The 19193-nt window shown below is 38.4% G+C and overlaps 1 protein-coding gene across 11 annotated transcripts in view; it reads left to right on the forward strand.

Annotated features, from left to right (window-relative positions):
* The first annotated feature begins 7766 nt into the window (after positions 1-7766).
* TCF4 (transcription factor 4) overlaps positions 7767-19193 on the forward strand; it is a 360673-nt gene continuing 349246 nt past the window's right edge. For 7 of the 11 annotated variants that reach the window (XM_066247420.1, XM_066247426.1, XM_066247424.1 and 4 more), the window contains exons 1-3: positions 9384-9511; positions 10410-10501; positions 12134-12206. In XM_066247420.1, coding sequence (XP_066103517.1) covers positions 10430-10501; positions 12134-12206 — 145 coding nt within the window. In that variant the 5' untranslated portion in view covers positions 9384-9511; positions 10410-10429. Of the gene's footprint in view, positions 8244-9049; positions 9065-9383; positions 9512-10409; positions 10502-12133; positions 12207-19193 lie in introns of those variants that run through there. The other 4 variants (XM_066247421.1, XM_066247422.1, XM_066247430.1 and 1 more) reach the window with 4 other exon arrangements.

Genomic DNA, 19193 nt, shown 5'->3' on the forward strand with positions numbered 1-19193 from the left:
TCTCCATATTGCTTCCCAAACAATCTTCTCAGGTATATTTGATCACTTTAGCTGTGTGCATGATCCAAATGGTTCCACACAGCAGGAATAAAGGCCAATGAGTCCAAATTTGCTGACCGAGTTTTAACACGTTAGTTTATCCATTCCACTGGTGAACCCTAACAAGATCCTTACTCTTTAGCCTCCCCGCCTTTGCCAGAGTTAATACTTCAGCCCAGAATGTCCTTCTCATCCTACCCGCTATGGTGATGTCCCTTCCCTTTCCAGTACCACGCCAGCCTCATCTTGCCTAAGGAGCCTTCTTAGATTTCTCCAGCTGATAATTACTCATTGTGCAATCGTCTCATGGCATGATCCTACCTTTTGATAGCTCTCTGATCAGTCTGTCAGGAGTCGGGTGATTTATATGTGTCTGGCCTACCCACTAGGGTATAAAATGCTGGAAGATCAGGGGCTCTGTTTTTTTCATTTTAAATTCCTCACCACACCTTGCATAGAGCTTTTCATAGACAAACCACTCACTGAAGCTATGTCATGTGGTTAGTTGACTAGAGATGAAATTTCCTTTAGGGGAGGAGGTTAAGTTAAAGTTAGAGAGGTAAGCAGAGGCTGTGGTAGGGGAACCAACAGCATGGGCAGCATTTTAAAATCAAGTTAAGTATATTCAGTTCAATTTTATTTCACTTTGAAATACTTGAAATTTTCTTGAGCTGTTTTCAACATTCCTTCTATCCTTTCTTCATTGTACATCTTGTTTAAGCTATCTTTTTATCCATCTCCTTTTCTGTGGTGGGAGATGGCTGTTTGTTTAGAAGTAATACAAAGTTTGAGAAGAGAAAAAAAATCCAATGAGAAAGTGATTATATTTCTTTTCTCTTCTCCATTATGATCCCAGAATATGCTTCATGAATACCCTTGCTAGCAAAACAATGAAGCCCATCTACAAAAGGGTGCCCTTAAATATATTTTGTGGCAACTTTGTACCCACATACTATACTATGTATATAACCTGAAACACCCTTTTGTAAAAGAACACTCTTAATGCATCCAATGCATGTTGGTATTTTCTAGGTTGTTCTATTTCACTTCAAAGAAACAAAAAGTTGATCACAACCCGGTAAGTAAATTCCATGACCATAAAGAGTTGAAACTTGCAATACGAAAAGTGTAACAATTAAGAGTATATATCATAATTGTTAGATTACAGTCATTGGCTGAGCACTCTGCCAGCCCAGTGCTTGTACTAACATTGTTATACTTAATGTGTAATAATAATTCTATGACAAATTATTATGCTTATTTTATGGATGAGGGTAGAGTCAATTACCCAAGATCACATAGCTACCACATGGCTTAGCTGAGACTAAACATAGATGACCATGTTTCTGTTCACAGCTTAGTGACATGTGTCATGACTTTAGGTCACAGCCAATTTCAGTGGAGAGCTGCATATGTTGAACTTTTAACCTTGAAACACATGCAGGGAGGATGAGGCAACCAGGGGACAAAGTGTTCTATACACAACGTCTTCATTTCATCTGGAACTCTATTCCTGCTGTATTCTCCCAACTCCTAAGTCCCTCAGAAAATGACAAAACCCTTAAAACAGAACATTCAAACTAAACAGTAAGTCCAGTTTTATGATTAGGAGGAAAACTTCTAGAAGGCTGGCACTAAATCTTTTGAGACTTCTTTAAATGAACAAAACTCCATGGACATTAAGGATGAGCTCATTTTTTAAATCTTTTCTTTTCAAAAAAATCCCCCAAATATCTAAAAGTAAAGTCAAAATTCTTCTCTATTATATGCCTAGGTCCAATAAGAAGGTTTGTTATTTTAAACACAAATCTGTTGTCATCCAACTTGATTTCCAAAATTGCTTGATTTTCTGGGTTATTTGTGATAGAATAACAAATCAGTTCCATTAAACAGTCCTTTAGGTGCCAAGCTGTGTGCCAAGTCATTAGGATACAAAATCTCGCTATTCACCTTTATAAATGAAACAAGTACCGAAACCTAATATACACAGCAATGGCACAGCAGTGGGATTCATGTATAATCAGTTGTACAAGGTGCAGAGGAAAAACAGTGGATTGTAGCATAATTCCAGGAAAGCAACATTTTGACTTTACTTTTAGATTTTTGAGGGGTGGGGTTGGGGGAAAGGAGAGGGAAGAAAACATAACTGACAATCTTTCAATTTTAGTGTTCACAGAGTTTTGTTAATTTAAGAAGACAAAAGATTTAATGCCAGCCTTCTGGAAGGTTTCCTTCTAATCATAAAACTTTTCTCTGTTATAGTTTGTGTGTTCTATTCTAAGGGTTTTGTCTTTTTTTTTTTTCTTTTTGAGGAACTTGCAAGTTGGAAAAATAGGGCAGGAATAGAGTTCCAGAAAAGAAATGAAGATGTTTCGTGTGGAGCATTTTGTGTGTCCCCTGGTGGTCTCATCCTCCCTGTGTCTGTCACAAGGTTAAAAATTGAACATATGCAGATCTTTGCCACAGTTGGCTGTGACCTAAAGCCATGGTGCATGTCACTGAGCTGTAAGCAGAAGTATGGTCTACCTGTGTTTAAATCTCATCTCAGCCATGTCTAGGTGTGTGTCCTCAGGAACTTTGTTGTGCCCCAAGCCTCAATTTCCTCATCCATAAAATTATATCGCAATGAAGCAATACAATGGCAGCATTTTTTATTGTATTCATTATAATAAAAAGGCTGTCCTCATAGTTTGGTAGATTAAGATAATTATCCTTAATTTGTTGTTCTATTTTTAGTGTTTAGGATTCAGGTAATAAAGAACCATTAGCCTGTTGCAAATCAAACCGAATATTCACCAGCACTATTTACCACAATGAAACCAAGCTAAAATGAAACCTAATGAGAAGCTGATTTGAAAAAGTATGGAAGCTGCACTCTTCAGTGTAAGTGTGAATGTTGAGGATTAAGACATGTTCTTCATTCATTTCTTTAACAAATATAGACTATCTAATGTGTATCAGGCACCTGCACTACATGTGGATACGTAGGGTGAAGAAGATTCATGTAGTCCCTGCATTAGGGAGTCTATCTGCTGATGAGTGAGACAGGCAATAATAATCAAATATATTAACAAAAGTATCTCACCTGGGAAAGGTTCAGCTAAGAATAGAAAGCTGGCAATGAGGAAGAAAATATTAAAATAGGTGCTTACTTTAGACAGAATGGTTATGAAGATCTCTAGGAGGACATGCTGTTTAAGCTGAGACCAGAAGGATGACAATGAGCCAACTGTGTGAACAGCCAGAGAAAGAATAATCGTGGGATCAGTCAATGCAAAGGCCCTGAGGTACGTGGAACTTTTTGGGTATTGAAACTCTGGTCTTTTCTCACACGCGTACTGATTGCACGCCTCTTCCTCTGTGCTCCAGCTGCTTTTCTGACTCAGAGTTGCAGTATGTGTGAGACTTGTGTTTGCAGTCCTGGTTGGCCATACTTTCTTGATAAATCAACCTGAAAACATACTAGGGTAGCCCTCTCTTTCCCACTCATCTTCCCAGCCAGTGTCTTGCTCAATGTGACTTTGCCATTTAGTCAAGACTGCCTTTGATATTTATATCATTCTAAGTTCCTTGCCTATATTTTTGCGCCAGGTCTTGAGAGATTTACTGCAGACATAGGTAGATATTCAAAAATTATTTTCTGAATTTTTGGATGAATTTTATTAGATCATTCAAGATCTGATTTTGTTTGTTTGTTTCTTTGTGGTTGTGTCTGCTTATTTATTTTAACATGGTCAGGGTTGAGGGAGAGCAAAGTGAGTAAAATTTGAAGGAGAAAGTTATGGTACTCTGGACTGGCACTCAGTTATTGGGGGGCTACTTCTGGCTCTTTAGCTCATTAGTGGCATCGTACTTGAGCCTTGACATCTTCAACTAAAATGAAGGGTTGGGTCCGTGTACCCTTCAATGTCTGTTCTTTTCTATGACTCACTAGGTTTCAATATTTGCCTCTCCTCTATGCTCCTAAGAAAGAAATGTTATTTTTAGGTAGCAACTCAGTTTATGTCATAATGATGCCTTACATTTGGTAGGGCTTTGTCATTTTCAGACCTTTTATCTCCACTATCTCGTTTGATTTTAACCAGCTGTATAAATTATTGAAGACATGTTAATTATTGTATATCGCACAAAATGTTAAACTTGCCCAAGGTCATAATTCAGTAGAAAAGGGAATGAGACTTGTATATACTGTCCTGACTATACGTGGCACACTTAATTGGATAGAATCTCTACCTTGTGTGAATGGAACAAAAAAAAAATTTTTTTTTTTTTGCACTTTTCCGAAGCTGGAAACGGGGAGGCAGTCAGACAGACTCCCACATGCGCCCGACCGGGATCCACCCGGCATGCCCACCAGGGGGCGATGCTCTGCCCCTCTGGGGCATCGCTCTGTTGTATCCAGAGCCATTCTAGCACCTGAGGCAGAGGCCACAGAGCCATCCTCAGCGCCCAGGCCATCTTTGCTCCAATGGAGCCTCGGCTGCGGGAGGGGAAGAGAGAGACAGAGAGGAAGACGAGGGGGAGGGATAGTGAAGCAGATGGGTGCTTCTCCTGTGTGCCCTGGCCGGGAATTGAACCTGGGACTCCTACATGCCAGGCCGACGCTCTACCACTGAGCCAACCGGCCAGGGCCTTAACCCCTAGAGTAGTGGTCACTACTAGGGACTGTCTTGAAATGCTGAAATCTAAAGAATCTTTTTTTTTCTCTAATTAAACACTTTAGTTGTAAGGATCAGCCATCATATGCACAGGAGGCAAGATGGTCTTCATAATAATTGAAAAAGTATCCCTAGAGATTTCTTCCTAGAAAAAATTATCTGCCCTCCTGGGAACTTCCAAGACCATTCTGTTTTATCTGAAGAGCAGTCTCTGCTGCTTACTTCTAGTTCTTGTTTCTCCATAGCCATGGCTCTCACCTGAATTGGCTCCCTGATGACAGCTGGCGAGCTGACTTCATCATGTCAAACCTGTCAGTCACCCTAGACTCTTTGAGTTCCTGTGGTTCAATCAGCTAGGGCTGGTGGAATTGGGACTCATGTGGCACCCACTTTCAGTTCTACTTCTATATCAGGATTTATGAACAGGTTCCTAGTGAAGAGAGCTTATATATGGAGCAGGCATCCCAAACATATATACTGCTTTATACTTTAAGTTTCACAAAATTCTAGTGACTTTGTTTCCAGGGTGACTCCAATCATCATAAGTGTACTTATTCTTCTCATAGTTCAAAACAAAACAAAAACAATCCAAAGTTGTTCCTTACTTTAAAATAGGAATGGAAGTTTTATGGTGTTCTGATGGAAAGGTACCATTAAGGGGAAAAAATAAAATAAAATAAAGCTCGAGTCATCAATTGCGTGCATTTAGGTCCCAGACCTGATCTTATCATTGATTTCTGGACAAGTCATTTATTTTCCCTTAAAATTCAAAGGAAGAGGGGATTTTAAAATCTAGAAAGTAGAAGGGATTTAATGGGATTATTTAATCTAGCCTCTGCATTTTACTGTAAAAGACACTGACATCAAGCTTCAGGATTAAGCTGATTAAAGAAGTAGAGCCAGTGGAATATTTCTTCTAAACAAACATTTGTGATTTTTTTGTTACATCATCTCAGTAAAGCATGTAGAGGCTGACTCTGAGAATCAGAGATAATACTGTGATTTATAATGCAGCATAAAGTAGTGTCTAAATGTAAAAATATTATTTTATGATGAGAGAATGGAATGAAAACAGAAGACAGAAATCTTTCAAAGTGCGGACAGACAGGAAACAAATTATAAATGCCCTAATTCTTGTTCTCTAAACATTTACATATAAACAAAAGATCTTGAAAATTAATCTGAACTCTATTACTGCCACAAAACTGTATCAAAAAATAGAGATTAGGACAATCCTTTTAGGACAATCCTGCTGCCAGATGGTAAGGAATATGGTTGAATGTCGACTCTGATCATAGATGACCTGGCTTCAAAGGTGGGCTCAATTAATAAAGTTGTGTAATTTAGGTATTTTTTTTTATCACTTATTAAATTGCCCTGGTTTATACTCAACAGTATGTCAAAAAAGGTTGCTGCCACCAATCTGTTGCTAACAGGTCCCCAACCTGGGGTGCAAAAGCAGAAAAAACTTTAATCAAATAAATAGTTTGCAAACTGGGGAAATACAGCTTCTGGAGGAAAACAAAAATACACACCATGGAGACAAACTACAATCCACTTTTTATAAAAAAAATTACCTTCCCTAGTCCCTGATGGGTCCATTTTTAATAAAGTAAATGGGGAATCCAAATTTGCAAAGTCTGATTGGTTTAAATAGCACTGCCCTGATTGGTCATTATAGAGCTGCTCTGATTGGTCAGATAGGATGCAAATAAGGGTAACTGTACAGTTCTGATTGGATAGGGCATGTGTCAGCCCATTGGTTGACACAGGACAGCAAGAACTGCTTTATAAGGGTGGGCTCAGGATGTGAGAGCCTAGTGCAGGAAAGAGGCTAGCAACTTAATGTGTGGCTTTCCCTGAAAAGCTAAGTGTGTAGGAGGTCTCTGCTGCAACTGTTGCTAGAGATTTTGGGTGAAATGAACTATAAGGAGTCCTTCTTGGCATGAATAATCTTGGTATATTCTTTCGCAAGGTTTGTAGCTACTTATTTTTTACCTGTAAAATACAGTAGTAACACATACTCTGTTGAGTCATTCTCAGGATTAAAACAGCCAATATTTGTGAAATTCTTAGAACAGTGTTTGGGCGCATGTATACCCACAAAATAAGTGTTACCTATCCTTGTTATTACTGGCTTTTCACTGGTTTGTGGACTAAAAGTTATGCTCTTTAATAGAGAAACCTCCGTTCAAAATCCCATGGGCTTGATTAGAGCTATCACTTGGTTTAGCAAAAAATTATAGATGAAAAGGAAAGATTTTAGTGATGGCTGTATCTTTATTCTTGTTATTCTTATTTAATTCTTAAAGTGGGTATTGTTATTTGCATTTCACAGACTAGGAAACAGGTTAGAGACAGCAATTGCTTGCCAAGTACTAGAAGTTGATTCAGTAGTGGTTCATGGTACAAACTCAGTTTGAGTGCACAAAGCAGTAAATAAAGATCTTTTCCAAGTTGAGAATACTCAGACCTGCAAAGTTCTCACTTTGCCAGAGGTCTAGGAAAAGAGGCATGTGGGCAGTAGAGGAGGAGAGGACCCACATCCCATTTCAAGCCCAGGAGCTACAGCTTGGCTCAGGGGACCTTTTCTAAAATGCTTGAGCCTCCCCACGAGGTCAGGTTTCACCCAGAGAGAGAACGAGGGCCCTGGCTTTCTGTTGGTGAGGTCAGAGAGGCCTATGCTGAGCCTCCCTCAGGGTGAACCAGGGGATCAGACTCCCTTGTGCAAGTCTGTGTTAAATTCCTTAATTTAGAAACTACACATCTGAGTAAACAAGGAAGGCCAAGCAACGGGGAACAAGGAGAAGTATGCAGGAATACGGTGCCTGCTAACGGCCCCAGTCACGGGAGCTCTTACATTTTGGCCCCAAGCGCGACACCCGCCCCCTGCCCCGGAGGAGGCGTGGCCCACAGGAGCCGCCATCTTGGGCGCCTCTCTAGGCGCTCTGTTTACCACTCTATGGTCACCCCACTCCCGCCCCGCCCCTCCCTAGTCATTGTCTGGAGCAGCAGCCGCGGCCGCAGCGCCTTCTCTTTATAAGCCCGCAGTGCCCGGATGTGAATGGATTACAATGTATCTTTCAGGGAAACCTATTATTATCAATGTGACTCCACGGGGGAGTCAATGGTGATGATGATGAGGAGGAGGAGGATGATGATGAGACACCTCTAAACTTGGAACAAGTTTAAGACTTTATAAGAGGAGAAGAAAAAAAACCCACCAACAAGATTTGTTTGAGGAAAAATAACTATCCTGTATTGATTTTTATAAACAATAAGAAAAAGTTGTTGGATTTTTTTTTAAATGATTTCTTTTTTGGGGGTGGCAATTTTGTTGCAGTTTTATGGTGGAAAATGCAAAAACCAGAGCCAGGTGCATAATCTTGTATTCTGTGGATATCCCTGGAGCAGAACTGAATACCAGTTAAAATACTTTTTTGGGGGATACACATGTGAGATACTAAGTACTTGCAGAAGATTTTTGTTTCTCTTTTTAAAAGTCACTTACCTTGGAATATTGTGAGCATATTGTGGCCATTTAAGGTAACGTTACAATTTGCTGTCAGAGTAAAACTGTATGTAATTGAATTGAATTTTTATAATGTCGATCCCAATGTTTTATTAAAAGAAAAGGAACAACCTATTAAATTATTGCCAATGAGAAGAAGTGTGTGCATGTTTGTATGTATTCGCACATATAGCAATAACAGGGTTTGTAGAATCTGTATTCTAATACACGTTAAAATCGCGTATGTTGCATATACTACTGGGTAATACTGGATATAGTACGCTTGTTATTATGAAACGATAGAATTATGAAGCTTAATTTTTATCCTGAAAAGTGATGTAAAAAAGTGTGTGTTAAGAGCAAGCAGGGCCTGTAATGGTAAATGTTGAATTAAAAACTTACAGTGCTGGCGAACGGGACTTAGCGTGCCTAGAACTCAAGTGTAAAAACAAAACAACATCCACCCTCAAAAATTGCTTTTTTTTTTTTGGCGAAGTTTGCAGCTATACTATTCTATGACTTTAAAGGGAGGGGAAAGAAAGTGCAATTAAGATTTCGCCCCCAACGCAAAACTATCGAAATGAAAATCTCCCCAGTAAAATGTGGCTTGGTTTATACATGGAAAAGAAAAATATTGTTCCTCTTGGCAAAGTCTTTTTGCATCACGTGTATTTGCAGCCTAGTATAAACTTGCTTTGCCGTGTGTAGATGTGTGAGTTAAAGGGAGAGTCAGAGAAAGAAAGAAGTGAGGGGATGTAAACTCGAATAAAATTCAAAGTGCCTCCGATGGTTGAAACGGGCAAAAACTGAACTGTTCTGGCTTCAGATCGTAACTGACGATCTGAGGGAAAATGAGGTGCTCGATGAATTTTCGTTTGTATGTTTTTGTGAGGCGGGGGAGGCGTTGAGATTATTTTTCCGGGGGTGCTGGGGGTGCATCCCAGCCAGCCCGACCAGAGTAAGCCGCGTCACCCCTCCAGAGCCCCCCCACCCATTTCTTTGCTGAACTTGCAATTCCGTGCGCCTCGGCGTGTTTCCCCCTCCCCCCTTCCCTCGTCCCCTCCCCTCCCCGGAGAAGAGAGTTGGTGTTAAGAGTCAGGGATCTTGGCTGTGTGTCTGCGGATCTGTAGTGGCGGCGGCGGCGGCGGCGGCGGCGGCGGCGGCGGCAGCGGCGGGGAAGGAGCAGGAGCGGGCGCGGGCGCAGGAGGAGGAGGAGGTGGTGGTGGCGGTGGAGGCAGTGGTTAGACATGAACGCCGTCTCGGCGCCGGCGGTGCACCGAGAGCCCCTTCTCGCGCGCGGGCGGTAGGTACCGGCGCCGGCGGGGCTCGGCTGGGCTGATGCGCTGGGCGGCGCGGGCGCGGGGCTCGGGCTCCGCGGCCCCGCACGCGGCTCCGCGCCTCCGGTGCCACGGGCTCCTGGCGCTCCCAGAAGAGACACCCCTTCCCCTCCCGCTCCTCTTCCCTCCCCCTCCTCTTGGCCCCCCCGCCCCCCTGCTCGCCGGCAGTGCCACTTAGAGAGACCGATGACTTTGCCAAGGGCCTGACTTCAATTTTTACAGTCCTTTCTTTCACAAATTAGGGTGCTGGACAATTACAGGACCCGACCCTCCACTCTGCTCCCCCCTTTCTCCGACCCTATCACCCCTCCCCCTTTGGACGTGTTTTTCACTCCAGAGACGCTCATCTTTAATTTCTTTATAGCTACTTTGAAATGCAGAGGGGAGTGGTGTGAGTGAGTGTGCGTGCGTGCGTGTGTGTGTGTGTGTGTGTGTGTGAGGGGGTGGGATGGAAGGTGGGGGGAAAGTTGAGACCGGATTGTTCTCAGTAGTTTCTCTTTTCTCTATGATCCATTCATTTCTCGCTCTACCTCCTGTTGCATAAAATGATGCGCTGAAGAGCGGCTTTTTTTTTCTCTTTCCCGGATTTGGTTTTATAGTGGATGTTACCAGTTTTGATCATCTCTTTGGAAATACAGGATCAATATCGCTTTTTTGTTGTTGTTGTTGCTACTGCTGCCTATTCCATCTTTAAAACAAAACAAAACAAAACAAAACAACTCTCCCATCCCTCCCTCCTTTCCACCTTAATCCTACCCGTCCCCACATCCCCACCCCAACCACCCCAGTCTCCAAAAATCCGATTGTGTTTTCTCCAAGGATTGGGACTGGATTTTCTGATTGCGGTTATTTCCATGTTTCTAGGTTTGTGTGATTTTGCTAAAATGCATCACCAACAGCGAATGGCTGCCTTAGGGACGGACAAAGAGCTGAGTGATTTACTGGATTTCAGTGCGGTAAGAAAGACCGGTGGAAACTAACAACAGCTGTGAAAACAAAACAAAACAAAACAAAAAACCCGAACACTTAGCTAGAAACCAATAGTAATCTAAAGGACAGAAATAGTTTCTAATTGGCTGAATCCTTGGTAAAATGAAGGTGTTTTTGATAAGTTTTAACTACAATTTTTGGTGTGATGGACGATTCAGGCTTTTTCAGAATGTAATAACTTACCTTGAATTCCCTACCCACAACTCCCCAAAATAACTGAATCTCACCCCAATGGAAAGGAAAAACAGACACCCATAAAATGGCAAATCACGCCTAAAACTTGAACACTGACAGGACTAATACTTTGCGCACTACTAAATTTATTTATTTATTCTGGAAATAGAAAAGAGAAAATAGGAGACCCAGTTGTCTTTTAAAGTTTTAAACTGAGGATGTTTTGGATTAGTAGAACCTGTAGTTACCTATTTACTTTTTTCCTGGGATTCTGAGTACTCATCTGTGTATACTGAGTGTACATGCTTTAGAACGCTTTATTCTGGTTTTGTAAATTTGATCGTTATGAGGTCAGTGCAAAGAACTTACACACTTGTGGAGTTTTACAGCTGTACTTGGTCCTTCTCCATCCCTTTGCTTCCCTTTCCCAAACCAAGCCTGAAACATGTCAAGGGAATGAAATGATTTTTAATGTCAGATGAGTTTGGTGTATGATGCATTGGCAAAGCAAAATAAAGAGTCCACAAAACACATAAAGAAAATCCAAACCGCCTTCTAAGTGGGGCTCTTTCATGCTGCTGCTGCTGCTGCTGCTGCTGCTGCTGCTGCTGCTGCTACTGCTGCTGCTGCTGCTCTTCTAGACCTTCTTTTGGAGAAATGGCTTTCGGAAGTTTTGCCAGGAAACATAGCTCTAGGCAGCTTTGTAGCCCCCTTTCTGCTTGCTACACTTTCTCCATTCGTTCCTTTGCTTTTTGCAGGCTCTGACCTAGGGAAGGTGGGCATTATCCACTAGATACGTGAAGAAGAAGGAAACCAATTAGGATTGAAATAAATGCTGGAGAGAGAGGGAGTGAAAGAGTGAGAGTGAGTGCGAGTGAGAGAGAGAGAGAGAGAGAGAGTGTGTGTGTCTTGCTTCAAATTGCTTTCATGTTAGAGACGAAATGAGAATTTAGTGCAGGTGGCACTTTTATTTTTATTTGGGTTCACATATAACAGGCAAATCCTATACGGGATGGAAATGGACATTGCCACGTTTATGGCCAAGGTTTTCAATATAAAACAAACAACTTTTTTCTTCTCCTTTGTAAAACTAGTGTTTTCTAGAGAGCTGCTGCCCAACAAACTGAATCTTGATAACATTATGGGGACTGTGTTTGTTTAAACTGTGGTAGTACTGCCTAGCACTGGCAATCTAATGAACCTGAGCGAAAAGAACAGAACAAGGAGTGGTAATGGGAGGAGAAGGGGGGCGATTGCCAATGCTGTGCCTGTTTTAGTTCTAAGTTGGATGGTGAGGTATTTTCCTAACATGAGCCCTTAGCATAAACTCTTAAGTTATATAGTGAGAGTATGAAAGATCTTTGCCGAACTCTGAAGGAACAAATGTCTTCTTTTCAACAGTAATATTTCTTTGTTTCTTTTAGATGTTTTCACCTCCTGTGAGCAGTGGGAAAAATGGACCAACTTCTTTGGCGAGTGGACATTTTACTGGCTCAAGTATGTAAATTCTTTTCTTAGTGTGTAAAATGTTCTTAGCTGTTTATTCACTCATTGTATATTTTTGGCTTGGTTTAAGTGTTCTGAAAAAGTCATTGAAATTTTAGCCTGTAATGATATAGTTATTTCATTATCCATCAGTGGTATAACTTACACAAAATGTCATCTTTTCCAAAATTAAAATTAGGTCTTTTTTTAAAAAAAAATCAAGGAAACTGTCTTAGAATTCTATCATTTAATTTAAAAGACATTTTTACTACAATTGTAATCTAACATGTGAAGATGAGACCAATGTTAAAATGAGGGAAATAAATTAATGTTTCCTATTTGAAAATAGAGAAAAAATATAACTTTTATAAAAAAGGCAAAATGCCTTGTAAATACCACCAATAAAATAATAAAAAATGTAAATTTATTAAGTACTACGTATAATTAACCTTTTTAAAGAAATCAGCCCTTAATTTTGCAGATGAATGTGGCGTAGTAAACCATAACTGTAAATAGGGAGCTTCTTGCTAATCTGAGAGCTAAATATGATCAGATTCATTTATATTTAAAATACCCTTTCTGAGGAGTTAGCTTTTCTCCCCACTATGAATTTATGCGTGCAATGAATTTTTGCTATATTTAAAGTTGCAAATTGGGAAGAACCTCACATTTTATAAATAAAAGGTCTTTGGGTGATGCTTAAAAAAGACGTTAGTGCTGGTCACAAAGGAAACTGGGTGCGCTTTGATGGTCTGGCATCTAAGGGAGGGTTTTAATAGGGGACTCTCTGAAGGTCTCTTATTAAAAGTGAAAACTGAAGACACAGTTCTTTAAAATGTATCTATTATCTGGTCCACTGGATTTCATATCAGAAGGGGGCATACATTGCTGCCTGCTATTCTTTAGGTTCAAGGCTTAACTCCATTTATGCTGGTTAACCAGCTGCAGTGTTTCAGTTCCGGCAGAGGAACACCACAGTGCATTAGACAGAGTGCTGTTCTTAAGTCAGGCTGGGACACGGTGACATTTTTTAGCTGTGAGATGCTAGTGGAATTGTCTGTTAACTATTGAATATAATTTTACATCTCTTAATTTTCATAGCAGTGAGAAATATGTTCACCTTTGTGATGTGTGTAATTGGTATGTTTTTATAAAATGAATGGCTTCTAAAAGTTACTCATGTCCAAATAAGTTACTTTTTCTTCTTTTGGCCCCCCAAAATCTAATTTTGGTCTTTATAACTTGATTTATAAAATATGAAATGCTTCCTCTAGTTATATTTTGTCTTTTGTTTTTTGGGGTTCACTTTGTTTAAAGCACTATTGACCATATGTTTGTGTTTTGTTGGCCCTGGATGGACCCTATTATATTTTCCATTTAGGGACTTAATTTTTTTTTTTTTTGTATTAGTATTATATCTTGGAATTTCTGTATTTCAATCTTTATACAACTTTGAAGTAAAGATGAATACAAATGCCTCTTCTAGGCCAATTAATTTTTCATGTTAGTATCCAAACAGTAACTAACTTTATCTCTGACAGTACTTTTCTTCATGATATTACTTAAGAAAATGTGTATTTAGTTTGAATCTAGAGTATATAGATTATGTCAGGAAGGTATAGAGATAGATTGCTTTCAAAGTCAGTGCAAAATACTCTCTTGCACTTTGTAAAAACTGACACATTTGGGGTAACTTCAGTATGTCAGTTCAGGTATGGCTTAAGTAGGTGATGTAGAAGCATGAAAACTGTTACATCTAAAAAGGTAACTGGGTGTCTAGTCCTTTTACTGTGTTCACACTTACATAGAGTCCTTGCTGTGATATTTAAGTGTTCACAGGGAGTGAAGGCTGGATAAGTATGAATATGTATTAATACATTTTGATAAGTGATCCTGTATTGAAACTTACACAGTGCTTAAGACAACCCTGTGTGTGTGTCTACACACATATATATACATGCATATGTGAACCTAGACACAGACTTCATCCTTAGTGAGACAGTATAGTATTTCTAATGAAAATGCTGTGATTATTTTTAACATGTTGAACTTTAAGCTCCATTGTACCACAGGTGTATAGGTTTCAGGCCTAAATGTTTCCTTGAAAGGTAAAAAGTGTCATGGCTATTTTGTTTGGGGTGCTGGATTGAAAATGCAAGGTATTCATCCAATGCAGTATGATTATGACTATAGTATATAGGGTGCAGGTTGGAGTGTTTATTTTTCTCATCTGTTCAAGATATATTTGAATACAGGGCTATTGGTGAAGTAAATGACTTATGTTTCCACTCAATAAGATAAATAATTTATCCACAAAGATAACGTTATTTTGAAACATAATGTAAAAAAAAAAAATCAGGAATGCTAGCCTTTAACTGGAAGGATGGACTAGGTAACTTTGAACAGAGAAATAATTTTCTAAATTTACTCTATGTTTATATCCACTGTCCAGAGTGGACTCATGTCACTTTCATGGGTGGCTTTGCAAGTTGGGTCCAGAAAAAAAAGATCCAAGTTAGAAGTAAACTGCTCATATTTGAAAAACCAGCTCTATTTTTTCAGTGAGGCATGGTAATATTTCATGCTTAAAGTTCCAGGTAGCTTTTGATTCCATTAATGTAGGATGCTCCATCATGATTGGCAATGTAAGAATGAAAATAAAGCGTGGCCATATTCCCTTTAATCTTCCATTTCACAAACATGGCTTTCCTACCACCTTAAGAAATGGGGAGGCTGCTCCAGAGAATGGAATGTAACCTGAGCTACAGCCTGACATTCCCAGGGAGCATTTTTCACATGAAAGGCTTTTGTCAACCCAGGAAAGGACCAGCAGTTTTTGTTTGATGTTGCAGGTGTTCAGCAGAGAGCACTAAAACAATTCAGCCATGATAGTTCAGAGCCACGATGACCTTAACGGGGAGATTGGTGGGCTCTGGAATTATTTTTAAGAAATAATTGTAACCCATATGGTAACTTATACAAAGGGATTTAATATCCGTTATATCAGTGATCTTAAAACAAACTAAAAGTATCCACATGCCTGGATAATTGGAAAATGATTCTCATTAAAAGGTAGGATGGCAAAGTTACCAGGAGAAAATAAAATGCACATAGAGTATGTAATTTATTTGTTATCAGGGGCTTAATTTTCTAATGTAACAAAAATACTGTTTGTTTGGTTAACTTTGAGTTGTTTGTAAGCAAAAGATAAACATGCTAGCTTTAGCATCTTTTCAAAAAGTAGTTTTAAAGTTGGGCTACTAAAATTATCTATAATAAGAACAACTCTGGTAACATCTGTTACATGTATTTAGTCAGTCTGTGATGGATACTACTACATCTTCCTCCCTTAGTTTAAAAGTTGAGCTTTTTCCCTTATAACTGTTTAGTTTTACTTAGGTGTTCAGCATTTGTTAAAGTTTGCCAAATGAATGGGTGTTGGAACAATGAAGAGCAGTAGTAAAATATGCCACATCCCTGTCCTGGTCATTTCTGAAAGAGGGAAAACATTTCTTGATGTTCATGCAAGTTAGATAACCTTTATTCTCATGACACCAAATGACACATCAATTTAGTAAATTCAGTGAGAAAAAAATGAATTCAACGGGTAGTGCTGTGTCACAGAGAAAATTCAAATGGTCAGCATCCAGAATTGATTTCCATCCCTACCAGTTTGAATTCATAGTATGGCATGAAAAAAAAAAAGTTCTCCCTTTAAAGGTATTTGTTGAGTGGAGTTAATTGTGTGTGTTAAAATGGCCTTACTATTATAGTACAATTCGTAGTGGTTGTATGGCTTTTTGTAAAGAGCATGGTAATTTACAAGGTTAAGAATAAGTAAAGTGGTATTAAACACATCATGATAGAATGATGGAATTTAGGGATAGAAACCCTCAAGACATGTACAGGCCAGGGCTTCATTGAACAGCCAAAGAGAACTGAGGCCAAGGTAAGGCATTTCTGTCCCTTCATTTGCTGTTCGAAAAAAACAAATATTGGTTTGTTAATTCTGTGTAGCTCTGCAAATCCTTTATTGTAATAACATTGGTTTCACTACTTTGTTTTTCTGTAATTTGTATTGCATAATAGAGTGTTAGGATTTATGTGTTGATATTTGTGCATACAAATGCTTCTGCACGGGCATGTGACCTTTGAATACCTTTTAAGGTTTGGAGCTGAATTTGGGAGATTGATCATTCTCTTTTGCCAGATCTCCCCTGTTACTATTTGCAAGATGTTAGATTGAATAATAAGGTGTGGATGGGTATGACACTGACAGAATTAAAGTGCTTCCTAATATACCATAGGTAGGCCGTGTACCGTGTATGTACTGTAATTTTTCAGTTCTCACAAGAACCCAATGAGATGCAGAGATTACCATGCTCATTTAATAGATGAGGAAACTGAAATTCAGAGATGTTAAACAACTTGCTCTCAAGGCAGCCGGTAATGAATTAGGATTTAAACCTCTGTTGGCCTAGCTCAGTATCCTTTTCACACATGCACTCACTCAAAAACACACAATCAGACATAGCTTATTTTTTCAAGATTATATTGGGATAAGAATCGATTATTGAGACTTGGCCTGATCTTTAGAGTAGATAAGCATTTTTAAAAACATAGTTAAGATAATGATATAAACCATGCCCATTATTTTTCCTGCCTTAGTTTCTAAATGAGCTAGCCTTCTAATTTATGTTGGATTTCCATGTGACTTAGTGTGTCTCACTATTGTTGCTATTATTATTATTATTATTACGAGGAAAATATAGTAGATATTTTCAAAGTGGTGCTTTTATGCAATTGACAGTCTCCATAGGTACCCATGAAAACATTTTGTTTTCAGTTATTTTTATGTACCTAATCAACCCAAAAATTGAGGTAATGAAACCTGCTCTGTTAATATCTAAATAAATAAATAAATAAATAAATAAATAAATAAATATTTTCTGTCTTTAACTGTAAAAGAAGTTTTGCAGTTCATTGTTAGATCTTTGAAACTTAATATCTATAAACAATAACCCTAAATTCTATCAGCATCACTAAAGTAAACAGTATTGAAGTTTTGATATGTCTGTTACCAGACATGTGCTTAAAATGTTGCATTTTCTAAATTCAGAAGGAAGAAGCAATACTCTATTTGACATGACTTAAGTAAATAAAATGCATTAAACAAATGTGGGGATCCAAGATCTGTTGAGACTGAAATGCTTAACATTTTCAACAGCATCAGCAAATTATCTTTACCCTACTATTGTAATGAGGAAATCACTTAAATAACAGATGAACAGCTAAGTCACATAAACATATATAATAGAACTATGTAATGAAAGTTTATGCTGTTAATTGCTTGAATCTGTCTTAAATGCTTAGAATCATGAAGCAGTAAAGACTGTCATATAAACAGTTTTGTTTTGAGCTTAAAATTATTCCTTTTTGCTTTCATCTGCTATGATAAACAAAGTAATTTTGTAAGCTTTACAGATCAAACATTTACTACTAATGGTAAACTATATTTTATATTGGAAGTTTGCAACCTCGTCCAAGGCATAGAGTTGAGTCCTGGGGGCCCCAGGCCTGTGATTTTCAATGTTTAGTATTATGATGCTATTCAGATCAGTTCCCATAAGCCAAGATAACAGATCTTAAGTTGCCTAATAAGGAACATGGTGTGTTTTGAAACGTTCTTCAGTTTACAAGTCTTGAACCAAAATGTTCTTGGCCAAACCTTTAGAATTTGTATCTATATATTCAGTGAATCAGAACTTGCACAGGCATGGCATCAAAATGAAGCTGGGTAGAAACAGGAAAAATCCCTTTTTTTCTTATTTTTTGTATTTTATGAGCTATTTTGTATGAACAGGTATACCTACAAGTTAATTTGATAGTGCTAAGTATTAGAGAAAGTAAAGTACATCATAGTGCCTTTTTTTTTTAAAGGTTACTTTTGTTATGGTTTCTTATTACTCCGAATAAGATTTTTAGAATTGATCACCAAGTTTATAAGCTTAACACATGGGTTATACATTTTCTAAATCGTTGAGCCCACTTAGGCTTAGTAATAAAGTGTGTACATGAGTTTCAGGTGGATACTTTTAAACCATATGTCTCTTAATGTTTATGAGCTAGGCATAAGAGAAGTAGCAATTTAATTTTTAGAGAAGATTGGTAACACGTTGTTATATATATATATTATATAAATCTCAGACTCAGAAATAGCAAAAGTGTTGAAAAAGGTTGTCATGTTTACTTTCATTTCAAAAATAAATAAGGCCCAGTTAATCAGCATATCAAATACCCAGGTGTGTTTAAAATCATTTTATATGGATAAATTTTAGGGCTGTAAGAAAGTATTTTATTTAAAGATACAGCTACACAATTGTTCAGATAGATGCCTTTGTACTTTTGTGTGACAATTAACATTTAATGAATGACTTTCTAGACTGCCATTGGTGGTAATTACTATATATAGTTTATTAACTGCAGTTCATTGTTGGATGTGCCTGTATTGATTTGTTTTGCAAACAACCCTTCACATATTCAGCAGTATTTGTACATTACTTTTTAAAGAACCTGTATCATTTGCTGATGCTGATATCGCCTCTACAATTTTAGCTTACACATCCTCAGGTGTTTGAATGCCTCTTTGATCAGTGATTTCAATTGAATTAAAAATACTTTTTCAGCTATCAAATTTTGGCACTTGGATACTTAGGAAATCCCAAAGAAACTACTCAATACTGTTTTTCAGGTAGATATTGTATGGAAATTTAGATTTACAGGAGACTTTAGAGATGCTCTATTATTTTTTAAGTAAAGAAGCAGAGTTTGGTAGGGCTAAATGTCTTTTGTCCAAATGGTACAGTTGGTTATTTGGCCATACTAGAACACAAATACAGATGTCCTGACACTCACTGGCTAGGGACTTCATGCTGCTTTAATGAAGGTTTGGACTCAATCCGTTGGTACCAACTGTGTGCTTCTTAAGAAGAGGAATAC

This window comes from Saccopteryx bilineata, chromosome 11, assembly GCF_036850765.1.
Source record: "Saccopteryx bilineata isolate mSacBil1 chromosome 11, mSacBil1_pri_phased_curated, whole genome shotgun sequence".
Lineage (NCBI taxonomy): Eukaryota > Metazoa > Chordata > Mammalia > Chiroptera > Emballonuridae > Saccopteryx > Saccopteryx bilineata.